The 17,044-nt window shown below is 32.4% G+C and overlaps 1 protein-coding gene across 8 annotated transcripts in view; it reads left to right on the top strand.

Moving 5' to 3' along the window:
- LOC117329389 (trichohyalin-like) overlaps window positions 1–16,836 on the top strand; it is a 43,247-nt gene extending 26,411 nt beyond the window's left edge. For 2 of the 8 annotated variants that reach the window (XM_033887319.1, XM_033887321.1), the window contains exons 5-23: window positions 2,614–2,670; window positions 3,023–3,097; window positions 3,424–3,486; window positions 4,615–4,683; window positions 7,313–7,384; window positions 7,660–7,713; window positions 7,902–7,964; window positions 8,299–8,349; window positions 9,239–9,292; window positions 9,481–9,543; window positions 9,881–9,931; window positions 10,806–10,859; window positions 11,048–11,110; window positions 11,446–11,496; window positions 12,592–12,687; window positions 13,165–13,363; window positions 14,090–14,182; window positions 15,492–15,572; window positions 15,993–16,836. In XM_033887319.1, coding sequence (XP_033743210.1) covers window positions 2,614–2,670; window positions 3,023–3,097; window positions 3,424–3,486; window positions 4,615–4,683; window positions 7,313–7,384; window positions 7,660–7,713; window positions 7,902–7,964; window positions 8,299–8,349; window positions 9,239–9,292; window positions 9,481–9,543; window positions 9,881–9,931; window positions 10,806–10,859; window positions 11,048–11,110; window positions 11,446–11,496; window positions 12,592–12,687; window positions 13,165–13,363; window positions 14,090–14,182; window positions 15,492–15,572; window positions 15,993–16,256 — 1,573 coding nt within the window. In that variant the 3' untranslated portion in view covers window positions 16,257–16,836. The remainder of the gene's footprint in view (window positions 1–2,613; window positions 2,671–3,022; window positions 3,098–3,423; window positions 3,487–4,614; window positions 4,684–7,312; window positions 7,385–7,659; window positions 7,714–7,901; window positions 7,965–8,298; window positions 8,350–9,238; window positions 9,293–9,480; window positions 9,544–9,880; window positions 9,932–10,805; window positions 10,860–11,047; window positions 11,111–11,445; window positions 11,497–12,591; window positions 12,688–13,164; window positions 13,364–14,089; window positions 14,183–15,491; window positions 15,573–15,992) is intronic. The other 6 variants (XM_033887320.1, XM_033887324.1, XM_033887325.1 and 3 more) reach the window with 6 other exon arrangements.
- Window positions 16,837–17,044: the final 208 nt, after the last annotated feature.

Raw genomic sequence — 17,044 nt, 5'->3', positions numbered from 1 at the left:
ACACCTAGCTATATATAATACATGTATGTACACTGAATGACATATATTTGTTGTTTGTGGTCGTATGTTGAGATATGCAAGATACATTGACTGCACATCCGTATGCCCAACAGATCCCTCCTAGATATTGAATTATGACGCTGTGTGACCTGAGCCATGTTGTATTGGCAAATGTGACTGACAATTCGTATGTGACATGCAAACTCAACTATCACTGTAATATTGTGAAAATTGTCATATTTTAATCTTAATTTTCATTCAAAAACTTGATGAAGGACTTGAAATAAGATCAATATTTTGTGATATTAGTAAAGCATTCGATATCTGTTCCCGATCTAAATAAATGATATAACTGAATGTATAACTAATGGAAAATGATTATTTGCTGACCACATATCTCTTTTTGAAGTAATACATACAAATCTAGTTGATGCAGCTATTAGTTTAACCAGTGATGTCGATAATGTAAATATATGGTCTAAGAAATGGGATAAAAATCTTAATCCCACTGAAACTAAATCACTTTCTTTTAGTCAACAATGAAATATTATTTCCTCTGAAGTCATTTTCCACAAAGAAACCATAAAAAGTATTTCATCTCATAAGCATTTTTTTTTTTTTTTTTTTTTTGAAGATTGTAAGTTGAATCATCATATCAACGCATACATTTATTAAAGCCTGAAATATACAAAATGAATCAAAACATTCATCACCACATTTACTGCTTACAATAGATCCATACTAGAATACGGGGATGCAATTTTGATAGTTGTACACAGCAGTATGCAGCTCTTCTTGAATCTATCTAAATATAGGCTGTTAGAATTATTACAGGACTGCATAACGGAACCTCACCCTATAAAATGTATTGTGAGCTTGGTTGGGACACTTGCTGCAAGAAGGGAAAAAACACAGACTATTTATTTTATAAAATGCTTGTAGGCACTGCCAACTCTTGCTTAGCTGAATTGATTGAACCATTTTTCAACAATATGAACTTATACTTATTAAAAAACGAAAGAATCTTTACGATTCCTGTATGCAAAACAAATACTATGCCAAAAGTTTTATATCATCTGAACTGAAAGATTATAATGAACTTGCAACAAAGTTTGATCATTCCAATATCGCATCATTATATCAATTCAAATAACTTTTAAGAAAATCTGTAAGTGACATTATGTAAGACACAAGAATAAATTCTATATTTGTTTATCGAGACGATATAATACACAATAATTTGATCTGTCAACTTAGAAATTCTTCAAACAGCCTTAAATTTTGACCTTTAATGAGACCATCTTATTACTCGGCAGCCTGTAACTGTGATAATAATACCAATGAAAGAGTTCACCATTTTTCTAGTCTAGAATTTGTTTTTATATTGTTTGATGTCAGTTACCATCACTACACCCTTGATGTACTTTTATTACGGTGTGATTGTGATCAACAAACCAATATGAATACATTTGAAGGTACTGTTGAGTTTTTCAGAACTACAAATATATGTTTTGTGCTTTGTATGTTGTTCATAATAAATATTGCTTGATAGAGTTAAGGTGATACCTTAAATGATTAATAAGAATGATTAATAAATATGGACAATATTATTATGGTCGACCAATTCAGAACCCCAAATTGTTTGTGTGTTTTTTATACTAGTTTAAAAAATCTTTATACTACATGACTTGATAAAAAAAATGATATAAATGCAATTGTTAACAGTTTGAATAGAACCCACCAAACGCATCAACCTAGTCAAACCATTTTTGCTTCACTCACTTAATTAAAAATAAGAATGCAGTATTCATTTCCGGCCCGAAAACTCATGGTGGATGGCCAGTGACTGTTAGGCCATCATGGACATTGTGGTCTGTATTTCATGGGCGAAGGGAATCGTTTCATGGTTGCTAGATTTAAAGCTAAAACATTTAATTGTCTTAAAAAATTGATAATGAATACTTTAGATGATATAAATAAAGAAACATGATCAGATATTGTCCATATTTCCAAATACATATCTTATATTTGATCGATTTATGCTTTATGCTTCATTTTCTAATTACATCACATTATATCATATGTATCTGTATTATATATAAATATATATTTACTCATTTATAAGTTTTTACCTTTAGGAGATAACCCATATAGGTTATGCCTGTTGTTTGATAGTTGAAATTGAAATTGAACCGTGATGCGTTAATACATACGAGGGTCAATATGGCGGGGATAAAATGTGACACATTTATTTTACATGTGCAGGTAGTAAACCGACAAATTCATTTTCAGTTATATCAAATTCAAAAGTTTCTACTCGCATAAAAGCACTTAAAATAACCTCGTCACTGACAGCTTTATGTTATCCTTCATAGGAATGCATGCATATCACTGGTCCTTCCATGCTTTGTCTCCATTGCATATGAACTCCATGCTTTGAAGATTTTTATCTGTATGGCAATATCATATACTTTGGTGTTTCTACTATGAAATATGAACAGTTGTTACTGATTACGAATAATCTCAAGCATCGTATTTAATAGTAACAGTTAATTTAAAAATTATTCGATTGTCCCTGATTGTTGAACTTCATTTCTTTTTTTTTTTTCGCAGCAAAGCAAATAATTCCACAACCTCCCAGCAAAAAGGTGACGTTAATCCAGTTGATAGGTTTGTTTCCCTGTTAAGCTATATTTTGTTTATCTCTGGTCCTCATTTTAGCGCTACTGTCGAAATATCAAAATAAAAAATATGATTTTGGATGACATAATTATAAATGGTGATGCTTGATTGGTTTGAATTACGAACATATCAGGTATCTGCTTATTAGGGTTTTAATCTCTGTCTCAGCAGCCACCACCAACAATTCGTAATCTATGCATTTGACAATTGATATGTAATAAATAAATCAATATGTAATAAATAAATCAATATGTAATAAATAAATCAATATCATTTGACTACAAGCATTTGGTTGCAATATACATGTTTGCATTACCATGTATTTTTGTTTTATTGACAGCGAAAACGAACATTCTACATTGGTGTCCAATTTACAAAGATATATAAAAGAACTAAAACAGTCCGAAGAAGCCAGGTATAATATTCGCTGACAACCTTTTGTTACCAAATGATTTAATGTATAACTAATTGAAATAGGAAATATTACAAATACATAGCTTTAATGAATTACAATTGATTATTATGTAATTATATATATATCAACCTTACATATGAACTGATTCATCTCAAGACGAACTGTATTTTGTGTGATTTAATGTGAAAGCACCATTATCCAACCACTGGTCAAGAGACGATGACCATAACATTGTCACTTACCGCATTGTATCTTTTGGATTTTGTTGCCACCAAGTGTTCAGTGATCATTATACTTTACATATCCTTAATCGAATGTATTTACAGAAAGGAACTTCAAAACAAAGTGGGAGGACTCGAAGAAAGGAACTCAAATCTCACAAAAGAAAGGTATTATCTATGCTCCATTGTATATTTCCATCCCGCTATGATGTAACCTATGTACATTTATTGTTATTACGTAGCTTTGGTAATGCCGTTACCAATGAGTAACAGCAGCTTAATTCGCGTAGAGTATTTGAGAAAAAAATCCGTAAGTCCAGACATAAAACTGTAAGAATTGTTTTCTTATAAACTTCGTCTTTCATTTTGGTAGTTTGCGAAAAATACTCTCAAAACTTGCATCTAAAATGTTAAAACACAGAGATGTTATGATGAGGAGGGTACGGGTAGTGGTCTCAGCCTGCAAAAGACATCGACATTACTGACTATCGAATAGACCTACCATTGTACATTGTTTGATAAAGGCTTCAGTACAAGCACGAATAGTATAGCATATTAACTGTAAGGATATGTCCTTTAGATTCAGTGTTGCAGGTATCCAGCTTTTTATCGAGCGATTAATTATTCTTCATGCGAAGTACTGTTACAATTAACGTAGCCTGACTATATTCTTTTTACAAGTTAAGTTAAACTCAACTAGTTGGACATTCCTCGTTTACTATATCCAGCATCCTAAATAACACCACTACGCGTAACGACTATGAAATATTCCGCCCTTCAATGCTCTGTTTATGGAAATGCATTTTAGCTGTTTATGTTATTTAAAAAAAATATTTAACAATGAAGTCGTCATAGCCATGAAGTTAAAATAATAAAACAAAATATAAAAAGCTTTACACAAATTGCCATGCAGCCAGATTGTGTGCGATTATGTTACAAAGCAGTGATTCTGCGTGAATGCATGGTAGTCAATCTATTTTTGTTTGTCGTTGCGTTAAACCGCCGACGTTTTGATCCTCTCAGCTGCTAACGTTATCATGCTATTCATAAAAAGTTTAATGCTAGTCGTCGTTTGCGTAATGTATGCCATACTTATATAACAGTATCCATGCAATATCTTGATGCACTTTTTGTTGTCGTACGTTTATTGATGTGAAGCAAATCAAACGTTTTATGCAAATTTTGATTTTGTGAAGCAATATTATGAAAACATTCAAATTTTCTTGAAACGATTGCTGAAATGTGAACACTTTTCTAAAAATACGATTGTGTATTGTTATTGTATTGTCTTTACAGGGAGAAGCAGAATGAAGAATTAAAACAATTACGAAAAGAAAATAAGGATGTAAAAGAAAACGCAGCCATGTACGTTAACTAAAAGTATTTTTTAAATGCATTTGCCCATTTCGAGTCATATATCGCTAACAATTCGTAATTGTTCCTGTGCCAAAACACAACGCACAATACATTTCAACAAAACAAAATAAAATATCTTATAATGAGCCATTAACTTGCTGTAGTGTGTAACTGCAATGTCCATGTATTTATCCAATGTAAATAACCAATGATAAATTGTACTAACTAATGTTGTTTACCATTCTAGCAAGAAGAAGTGGGATCATTTTAAACCTTTGCTGATTCAGAAATCAAATTCACCAGACACGTTATCTATTTATTTATTTTTATTTTTATTCTATCATTATTTATGTATTTATGTATGTCAATTACATTTACAGGTAATGCACGAAGTCACACACAAGAATAACAAATATAAAAACTCAGTTTAGTATAGATGGCGATAGAGAAATCCGTTCATTGCAATTTTGCCAGTGAAATATGGAAATTTATCAAACTAATAAAACTTGTATTTTCACTACAGCGATGAGCAGTAAAAATATAAGATTTTGCAGTGAAAATATAAGATTTGCGGTGAAAATATAAGTTTTGCAATGAAAATATAAGTTGAAACTTGTCGATGTTTCCAATTAAAGCGAGGATAAATGAATTGTTTATTTTGCTGTTTTTCTGAAATATTCAGACTAGTTTTGACAAAATACTCACTTGGAGTTAACTATTCCTGCACAGATTCTCAGATAACAGCAGCAAATGCTTAAATTGCGATGAAGTCATTTCAAAATTTCGCCGTCAAGTTTACGTGGGGTAACGTCACAAAGAGATGACGTAATTTCTTATTCCCGCACGTTTTGACACTATCATTTTTTCAATGTTTTCCATTTTGTTTTTCAAGTATATAAAATGCAATATGAAGATAATTGAATGGTTTCCTGTTTAAAATAACACATATTTCACTCGTATGGAAGACTATTTCGCACTCGCGAAAATAACAACAGTCTGTCATACTCGTGAAATATGTTATATTAAACGGGAAACCATTCAATATCCTCTATATAATAAATAGTAAATAAAAACACACTTTGATAGTCATTTGAAACGCCCCCTAACAATGACACTGCCATCTCCCGCCCACTTTTGTTTTTGTTTTGTTTTCTGCTTATCGTCGATAAATCTTTCCGTGGAGAAGTCCCTCTTTAAACAGCAAAACTCCACCTTCATGTTGTGATTACATGCGAATAACAACAACATGCTTAGTGCGATGATTTACGGTAATTTTTAGCCTACAAGATAGACAGAGAAAAATAAGTAAATATATAAAATAGATAGATGTTACGGTAGGTACGGTAAATATCGACCCAGCTCCTTAGAAAATGTAATACTAAAGGTAAATAGTTCATCCTTTTTGTCAATTGGGTCAGACATCAAACCCTTTCAAGTGTAGATAGCATACTTCTGTGGTATTTTCGGTAAAGGGCATGTTGTAACAAATAGGCAATCTAAAGAGTGGTTCAACAGTTCACCTACAGACCTCAGGTTTTTGTCGCAGTAAACTCGCTCATTTCGAAGTGTATACGCCGTCAACGATCTTACATTCTAACGGGTATTTGTACATATTTATATTTAAAGCAACACTATCAAATATCAAAGGATATATGTAGGTTAAACTTGACGTGTATTTCAAAATACGATTTTCCGTTACGTGTGTTTTACATAGCGTAGAACTTTCACAATCATACCTATATAAACTTGTTTCATATTTATTATTGATATATCATGTCTCCAGACCGAATGACGAGGAACAAGAGAAGGTCAGGTGTTTGGAAAGAGAAAATAATACGTTGAAACCTATTTTGTTTATCGTATATTTGTGTATATTGGTTATACATGTAATTGAATATGAATTAATAGAATTATTAACAAAGAAAATAAAGAGCAAATGACGGGGTGACTCATGAGGAATGGTGATAATTTGTTTAATACAACAAGCATTAGCTTGTTATAAAATAAAACTGTCTTAACATTGTCTTATTTAGTATATATGCATGATATAATGACACTAAACCGGTACTCTTATCTTTTATGATTTAAGTAGAACTTGAAAATTAATTCCTTCAAAAACACAAAAAATGATAAATACCTAAAAGGGCGAAACACTAGCGACGTGTTTTATATGCAAAGAGTAAACTAAAATTGGTATATATACAATGTGTTCCCACGGGAACAGAGAACGGGCCCCAAAACAGTTATTTATGTGGATATGATAAAGAAGACAAGTATAATTTTGAAATGCGGAATATATGTGCATATGCAAACATACTTACAGCTCGGGCTTTATTCTATCTCAAAAACCGGCAAACAATTTTACAACACTTACACAGTCTTCATCTACATATGTGAACACGTGTCAATCAGCCAGGTTCAAAATTGAGACCACATTTACCTATTCTATAAACCAACATCACTGTATGTACTTGCCTTGAGTTTACCTTAGTGTTGATAGTATATACAATAACGCCACCGACGGCAAGCAAATAAAATATTTAATATAGATTTTAATATAGTTGAATCGACCTATTTTTGGTGTAGAGTGTATATTTTTCGGAAACTGCTTGAATTTGATACTGCATTGTGTTCACAGGAAGAAGCTGGAGGAACGCGTGGAAAAACCACAAGATGAAAATAAAGATCTAAAAGCAGAAAATACAGATATGTACGTTAACAAAAGCATCTGCTATTTTACCTGTCGATTCAGTTACTCGTCTGTAAATCTCGCGTGTTCCTATGGCAGAATACAGTAAAATGATATATGCAAGATCAAATCCCACACAAAGCCGTCACGAAGCTACAAAGTTACTCACTAATGTATATAGCAGCCAGGAGATTCATGTTACTTCTTATCAATATATGGAACTAATTCATACCTTCGTATTTAATCAATATGATACATGTATTCTTTTATAACAAACGTTTTGTTTACATTTTCAGTAAGAGATCAGATGAACAGCAAATGGAAAGGGAGAGACTGGGCGCAAAAGATAGGTAATTTATTTATTTATTTACTTATCTAGCATTTACAAGTTACGAAAATATAACAGAAAATTCCAACATTCAACATTCATTGAAAATAGAAAAAACAGAATTGTCTCACATGTGCGTGATCTTTGGCTTCTGTTTAGTTTGTGTTGGACAAGTTCACAGAACCTCACATTATGTAAATTGTTTTACAGCAAGAGACAGGAAGAGGCAATAGAAAAACTCCAAAACGAAAATGCACGGTTAATACGGGACATGTAAGCCAGCTGATCTCAAATGTTTTCTATGAATATGAATAGGATGTTGGATAAGTAAAAACACATATGCCGAAAACTGTACATTATGGGTACGATAGGATGTTAAATGTGCAAATCAACTGTCGTCATGAACAGACACAATGTACAATTAAGTAATAAGTACTATCAACTACTGTTTTATCTTCATATATTACAGTATCCCACAGAAACCTATGCTTATGTTTCCCTATGAATGGAAAGCATGTCCGTTTGGTATATCAGCTGAACATTCTATACATGTACGAATACAAGTTTTGTATAACGTGTCTTTTAATAACATTATATCAATCCTCAGTGAGCAGAAAAAACAAGAAGTTGAACAACTGCAGAAACAACAAACAGGGAGGTAAGCTACGTCAATTTTGCTCAGCTGTAATTAATTAGAATAAAGTGAAAAAAGTTTTGTGTTGTCCAATCAGGCATCTCAAAATTCTGCTTTTAAACATCTAATAAGAGTTTTTAACCAATGTATATATATAATGCATATCCTAATCGTGCCCTTTGAATACATGATGTTATTGTGTGTGGATGTTTAGAGCAGATGTTCTTAAGGAGGCAAATGGTAATTTTTTAAGTTTGACTATACTTACATTCCTAGTGCATGTTTTAATTCTAACTCAAATTCGATAAACGGATGGACACGAAAATATAGGTCTAACCAGGTTAGGTCACAATCTCAAAACGACAACCCGTATACGAGACAAAAATACCACTATATAAATTCATCAATAAATTCATCAACAAGCTTCGAACGCATCATACTTCATATCGCACAGGAATATATAGTGTCCAAACAAAACTATAATGCCGGCCATAAAACCTTCTAGTGTATTCATCAACGTGCATCCATCGAACCCCGCAGTTGTTAGTTTATCTTTTCGTCAAACCTCAATAACTGTCACGAAAATCTTTATGATTAGTACCATGAACGTCTAATCAACGAATCAATGTATGCACTGTAGGTACGAGAAGCAGAGACAAAGTATCATTAATGAAGATTGAATTCACAAAGAAAAGTTGTGGCTGAATTGTTCCTGGAAAATAAGGAAAAAAACAAAAACAAAAGAAACAAACAAAACACACAATAAATCCCCAAAATTTAGAATTAAAAAAAGGTAATTTTTTATCCCATAGGTTTGCATTCAACTTTGCATAAGCATGGTAATTCGAACATGTAATATGATCAATATAATACATGTATTCTTTTATAACAAACGTTTTGTTTACATTTTCAGTAAGAGATCAAATGAACAACAAATAGAGAGGGAGAGATTGAGCGCAAAAGATAGGTAATTTATTTATTCATTTACTTATCTAGCATTTACAAGTTACAAAAACATGACAGAAACTTCAAACATTCAACATTCATTGAAAATAGAAAAGACATAACTGTATCACATGTGCGTGATCTTTGGCTTCTGTTTAGTTTGTGTTGGACACGTTCACAGAACCTCACATTATGTAAATTGTTTTACAGGAAGAGACAGGAAGAGGAAATAGAAAAACTCCAAAACGAAAATGCACGGTTACTACGGGACATGTAAGTCAGCTGATCTCAAATGTTTTCTATGAATATGAATAGGATGTTGGATAAGTAAAAACACATATGCCGAAAACTGTACATTATGGGTACAATAGGATGTGTTAAATGTTCAAATAAACTGTCGTCATGAACAGACACAATGTACAATTAAGTAATAAGTACTATCAACTACTGTTATATCTTCATATATTACAGTATCCCACAGAAACCTATGCTTAACGTTTCCCTGTGAATGGAAAGCATGTCCGTTTGGTATATCAGCTGAACATTCTATACAAGTACGAATACAAGTTTTGTATAACGTGTCTTTTAATAACATTATATCAATCCTCAGTGAGCAGAAAAAACAAGAAGTTGAACAACTGCAGAAACAACAAACAGGGAGGTAAGCTACGTCAATTTTGCTCAGCTGTAATTAATTAGAATAAAGTGAAAAAAGTTTTGTGTTGTCCAATCAGGCATCTCAAAATTCTGCTTTTAAAAAATCTAATAAGAGTTTTTAACCAATGTATATATACAATGCATATCCTAATCGTGCCCTTTGAATACATGATGTTATTGTGTGTGGATGTTTAGAGCAGGTGTTCTTATGGAGGCAAATGGTATTTTTTAAGTTTGACTATACTTACATTCCTAGTGCATGTTTTAATTCTAACTCAAAGTCGATAAACGGATGGACACGAAAATATAGGTCTAATCCAGGTTACGTCACAATCTCAAAACGACAACCCGTATACGAGACAAAAATACCACTATATGAATTCCTAAACAAGCTTCGAACGCATCTTAATTCATATCGCACAGGAATATATAGTGTCCAAACAAAACTATAATGCCGGCCATAAAACCTTCTATGGTATTCATCAACGTGCATCCATCGAAACCCGCAGTTGTTAGTTTATCTTTTCGTCAAACCTCAATACCTGTCACGAAAATCTTTGTGATTAGTACCGTGAACGTCTAATCAACGAATCAATGTATGCACTGTAGGTGCGAGAAGCAGAGACAAAGTATCATTAATGAAGATTGAATTCACAAAGAAAAGATGTGGCTGAATTGTTCTTGGAAAATAAGGAAAAAAAGAAACAAAAGAAACAAACAAATCACAATAAATCCCCAAAATTTAAAATTACAAAAAGGTAATTTTTTATCCCATAGGTTTGCATTCAACTTTGCATAAGCATGGTAATTCGAACATGTGATATGATCAATATAATACATGTATTCTTTTATAACAAACGTTTTGTTTACATTTTCAGTAAGAGATCAGATGAACAACAAATGGAGAGGGAGAGATTGAGCGCAAAAGATAGGTAATTTATTTATTCATTTACTTATCTAGCATTTACAAGTTACAAAAACATGACAGAAACTTCAAACATTCAACATTCATTGAAAATAGAAAAGACATAACTGTATCACATGTGCGTGATCTTTGGCTTCTGTTTAGTTTGTGTTGGACACGTTCACAGAACCTCACATTATGTAAATTGTTTTACAGGAAGAGACAGGAAGAGGAAATAGAAAAACTCCAAAACGAAAATGCAGGGTTACTACGGGACATGTAAGCCAGCTGATCTCAAATGTTTTCTATGAATATGAATAGGATGTTGGATAAGTAAAAACACATATGCCGAAAACTGTACATTATGGGTACGATAGGATGTTAAATGTGCAAATCAACTGTCGTCATGAACAGACACAATGTACAATTAAGTAATAAGTACTATCAACTACTGTTATATCTTCATATATTACAGTATCCCACAGAAACCTATGCTTAACGTTTCCCTATGAATGGAAAGCATGTCCGTTTGGTATATCAGCTGAACATTCTATACAAGTACGAATACAAGTTTTGTATAACGTGTCTTTTAATAACATTATATCAATCCTCAGTGAGCAGAAAAAACAAGAAGTTGAACAACTGCAGAAACAACAAACAGGGAGGTAAGCTACGTCAATTTTGCTCAGCTGTAATTAATTAGAATAAAGTGAAAAAAGTTTTGTGTTGTCCAATCAGGTATCTCAAAATTCTGCTTTAAAAAATCTAATAAGAGTTTTTAACCAATGTATATATGCAATGCATATCCTAATCGTGCCCTTTGAATACATGATGTTATTGTGTGTGGATGTTTAGAGCAGATGTTCTTAAGGAGGCAAATGGTAATTTTGTAAAGTTTGACTATACTTACATTCCTAGTGCATGTTTTAATTCTAACTCAAAGTCGATAAACGGATGGACACGAAACTATAGGTCTAATCCAGGTTACGTCACAATCTCAAAACGACAACCCGTATACGAGACAAAAATACCACTATATGAATTAATCAACAAGCTTCGAACGCATCATACTTCATATCGCACAGGAATATATAGCGTATCCAAACAAAACTATAATGCCGGCCATAAAACCTTCTATGGTATTCATCAACGTGCATCCATCGAAACCCGCAGTTGTTAGTTAATCTTTTCGTCAAACCTCAATACATGTCACGAAAATCTTTATGATTAGTACCGTGAACGTCTAATCAACGAATCAATATATGCACTGTAGGTACGAGAAGCAGAGACAAAGTATCATTAATGAAGATTGAATTCATAAAGAAAAGATGTGGCTGAATTGTTCTTGGAAAATAAGGAAAAAAGGAAACAAAACAAACAAACAAAACACACAATAAATCCCCAAATTTTAGAATTAAAAAAGGTAATTTTTTATCCCATAGGTTTGCATTCAACTTTGCATAAGCATGGTAATTCGAACATGTAATATGATAAAGATAACAGCCTGTTTATATAGTACTTAATGCAATTAAAAATGGCTTGTTTGTCGTGTTTGTTTTGTGATTTTGAAGCGTTGAAAGGGCGGGGAGGTAACTCCAAAATATCTGTAACTAGCACAAGGTTTTGCATTGGTATTTGCTTAAAGATCTGTGGTTTGAAATGCACATACTATTACAATGTATAATTATAACGTTATAACATATCCTGACTTCTTTATGAAAAAGCATCAGAAAAATTAAGTTCTGAATACAAAATTACAGTTCAAGTAAGAAGAAAGAAGACAAAAAAAGAGGAAACTCGTCTTCGGCAGAAACCATTTCAAAGCTTCAAAGCGAAGTTGACGGTTTGCGAAACAGGTATATCGCGCAACACATGTAATTCTCTGCTATAAATTTTAAATAATTTACATCCACGAAAACTAGTCTTATTTTGACTATGGCGTGCGATTTCCTTCAATGAAGGTTATATCCTAAAGGATTATTAGTGATTATGATATTTATGAATTAATGTATTATTTCTTCTGTGATATATTTTTTACTGTTTGAGTTGTGTATAGTCTAAACTGTATAATTCATGTAATTGTATTCGCTAGTATTTCATTTGGCGATTGCTTATATAAATGTCAACGTTGTCGTGAACTTCATATTTGGTCGAAATGATATTACATTTTAATAGAAAAGAATAGACCTTTTCAAAATAATTGATTTTCTATCGTTTAAATGAGTTTAGCTCTTTACTATTGATTGTAAATACGTCTGTAACTCTTATATAATATAAAGTGTCTTGAAGTAAATAATTAGATAAACCAAATGCCGTTATATGTATTTAATCAGACTGAGTAAAATAGCTGGAGCACAGCTTGTCGACAACAACCCCGCGATTGCAGACCTGAGCGATCCTAATCGTCCTTTGAGTCTGGGAGAAAAGTTTTCCGAGTTATATGACAACGAATGGACGGACGCGATGGAGGAAATATCCGACGTCCTGTCAAACGAGAGAGATGTGATTCAGAAACTCCTTGGAATTGTTTTCGTAAGTATATATCTGGGTATATATCATTGGTCGATATAACCATGTATCGATTTTTTTTATTAAAACATTATAATTGAATACCATGATGAATGGTACCTGTTATGTTATTATGTATGGCATATATTATGTTATTATATATGGTATATATTTTTTTCATTATGTGTGGTATATCTTATGCTATTATGTATGATGTACACTGTATACCATAATATTATATGCATGATATTTATTATGTTATTATATATGATATATATAATGTTATTGTGTATGTTATATGGTATGTAATTACGTATGATATATACTATGTTATTATGTATATCATATATTATGTTATGATGTATGGTATATCTTATTGTATTTTGTATGATATATATATTATGTTATAATGTATAATATATTATATAGTTATGTGTGTTGTTTATTATGCTATTATGTATGTCATATATTCATCCTAAGTAAGTGAAGGTTTAAATGCCTATTATAAATGAAAATGGAGACGAATCGATATAAGTAATCTGTCCTTGTTTTCTGATGCTTTATGTAAATCTTTGTTTTATGTATCACTGCATAATGTTGAAACCAAATTTTCGTAATTCATTTACACCAAAAAGCCGGAAGGACATTTGAAGGATATGCAATGCATAACATATCTGTCAGTGTGTCTTTAAATGACGACTCCGTGAGAATTATAACAGATCAGTGTATGTTACGTATTTGATGTTGTAGGATGCTTACGAGTTTTGCCTCAAACGATCCAATCAATTCATGGACAAGATTAACAACATCCTAAGTGACTTTTCCTTTGAGTTGGTTTCCGAGGTAAGTTACATTATTTTTCTTACACATTCTGCTGATATTTAACATGTGGTTAAGGTTGAAAACCCCTATAACTCAACGATAGTTTAAACCCAATTTTATTTTGTTTAGTACACCGCCCTATAACTCAAGGATAGAATGAAACCAATTTCATATCGTATTTTGCAGTATTTATGATATGTTTTATCATTTCTGTAACCCTATTGTTAGCCCACTGTCTTCAGAGGGTGGGCTTAAGTCAATTGCCAGTGGCCCGTGGTCCGGTCAATAGTCTAGAAACAATAACTGATATCGCTATTACGAAGTACAATAACTCTATATATCCCGTTTCTGTCACAGAAACTGAGCCCTCGACAGGATTGATCAGGCTACCAGGAAACTGAATATGTATGTGTGTGAGGGTGTATGTATGTCTATCAGAGTACATTCACATTTATAGGAGTTTGTATGGTTTCCTATGTACATGCATTTACCTTTGTAGTTAATGATGATGATATTATGATGAAATTATGAAGATGATTAGAATGATGATAAAATTATGAAGATAAGTATAATGATGAAATTATTAAGATGATTATTATGATGATGAGTATGATGAGATTATGATGATGATACTATGATGATGAGAGTATGTTGACTTGTATGATGATGTGATTACGATGGTGATGATGAGTATGATGATGCGGATGAGGTTGCTTTTAAGACAATGAAAGATCTTGAGGTTATTCTGATCATGATGATATATAATGGCAAACCATACATTCTGGAACTGATGTGTGTATGTTTGAGGGTGTGTATGTGTGCATGAGGTTATTATCTATTGGAAAACCAATGGCCGACAACCACGCATCCTTTGATAGTTAAAGTTTGTTATTGTTATTCTATGAGAAGTGTTAGAAGAATATACCTGAAACTTCATTTATAGGTATCTTCTTTCCTTGGCTCCAAGATCTCTCTGGGATCCCTTGTCATTTCCCCGACTCCTTTTTGGATTATATGTTTATTTCTGACCTTTATATTGATAAACTGATTCTTCATATGCTACATTTGCTTCTTTGTTATTGAAAGATGCCAATCATTCGCTTGTCTTTTATATAATTATTTTTAAGTGTAATATCGAACTTCCAAAAGTGTTTGGAGGGCCACAAACAACGTAACGATGTATTTCTATGTTAGAACGTTACATGTACCTCTAAGTTGTAAATGAGAATTATTGGCTATTATATTTACCCAGGACTTTGATATGGCATGGAAATAGTTATGTATTTGTAGTATTTTAACATATTCCATTTTTGTTTTGGCAATGATATAGAAAATGCCAAAGGAAATCGCCAAAACCAACAAGGATTTCCGAAAAAGTTTGTCAGTGCATGTTGTTAGCTATCTACAGCAGGTAATATTTGATTGCAGTTAAACATGATTGATGAAAAAAGAATATCGTTGTTACATTGAAATGCATGTCACATTGATATCTGTATGTATTATAAATAAATTCAAAATTAAAGAATCATTACCAAGCATTTTATAATTAAGTTTAATTTGTCTGTAAGATGTGATATTACACATAGAAATCTCATTTCTGTTGGAATATCAGTATTGGTAATACAATAAAAGATTGACAGGTTGCTACATGTATTAAAATAATGTTATATGACTGCTTGGCTTGATCAGAAAATCGCAAACTATTACGATCTTTTTTCATATACATATCTTACATGTTTTGGTTTAAGATATACATTTCTTTTATCTTTTTTTTTTTTTATCTTTTATCGATGCTCCTGCGGTGATTAAGTATGCTTGCTATATCCTACAGGAGTTCACAAATGCACAGACAGAATCGCATACAGGAGAGAAGACCACGGCTTACATGAAGAAGTGCGTGCTAGTATGCTGGTTCATGACCGTACAGGACCCAAAGGTCGTCATAAAAACGGAGGCACCAGAAATATTCGACGAAGATCGGTACAGACCTTACACAAAGAAAGGGAAACGCTTGGACTACCTGGTTTGGCCCGTCCTCCATCTTCACGAAGGAGGGCCGCTGATAAGCAAGGGCGTGGCTCAGGGAAAACTATGATCCAATACCTGATCGGCATGTGAGCTATCAGCACGTTGCAACGGAATATGTAGCATTTTCAAGTTGAATTTATTTTTAATGTATATATCATGTTTTTATATCTCATATAAAAAATTAATTAATGAATAACACAAAACTAACTAACTTGGTTTTATTACTGCTGTTTTAAAGAATAAGGGAATACTTGTAGAACTGGACACCTTGGATTAGTCTTCTGACGGAAATTCATTTCCATTTTACTCTATGAATGATAATCCTTTTGTGAAACTGATACAATCCATGAACATATGTCATTGATGTGTAGTCAAAACCATTGCTTTACAGATACGTTGCTAAACGATTCGTTTTGTATTAAATGTATCGTGAGTCTATGCAATTCCTTGAATTGACATTGACTGTCTTGGTCATTGATATACTTTGTCTTGGTCATTGACATACTTTTATTACTTATAAATATCCACATTTACATTTTCTTTAAAGTTTACAGATAATTCACTCGTGTACAAAATATGATGATGCCAATCATCCCAATGGAACACGTTTTGTTAAATGATGTGAATAAATCAGTTATTAAACTGCTTGGGTTGCTTATTGTCTTGCTAAGTGCTAATTTAATATTCAACAACGTTTCGACAGCACAGCAGCCCTCTCATTTCCAAGTGGATAATGTTTATGCTCATCCCCAGTGAAACTTCATTGTTGAAGACGTCATAGATGCAAAGGGATGGAAACTGACGTCAATACACCTGAGAGTTGTGCCCTCGAAACGTTTGTGGTATATTTAGTAA

This window comes from Pecten maximus, chromosome 6, assembly GCF_902652985.1.
Source record: "Pecten maximus chromosome 6, xPecMax1.1, whole genome shotgun sequence".
Taxonomy (NCBI): domain Eukaryota; kingdom Metazoa; phylum Mollusca; class Bivalvia; order Pectinida; family Pectinidae; genus Pecten; species Pecten maximus.
This window is presented reverse-complemented; position numbering and strand designations above follow the sequence as displayed.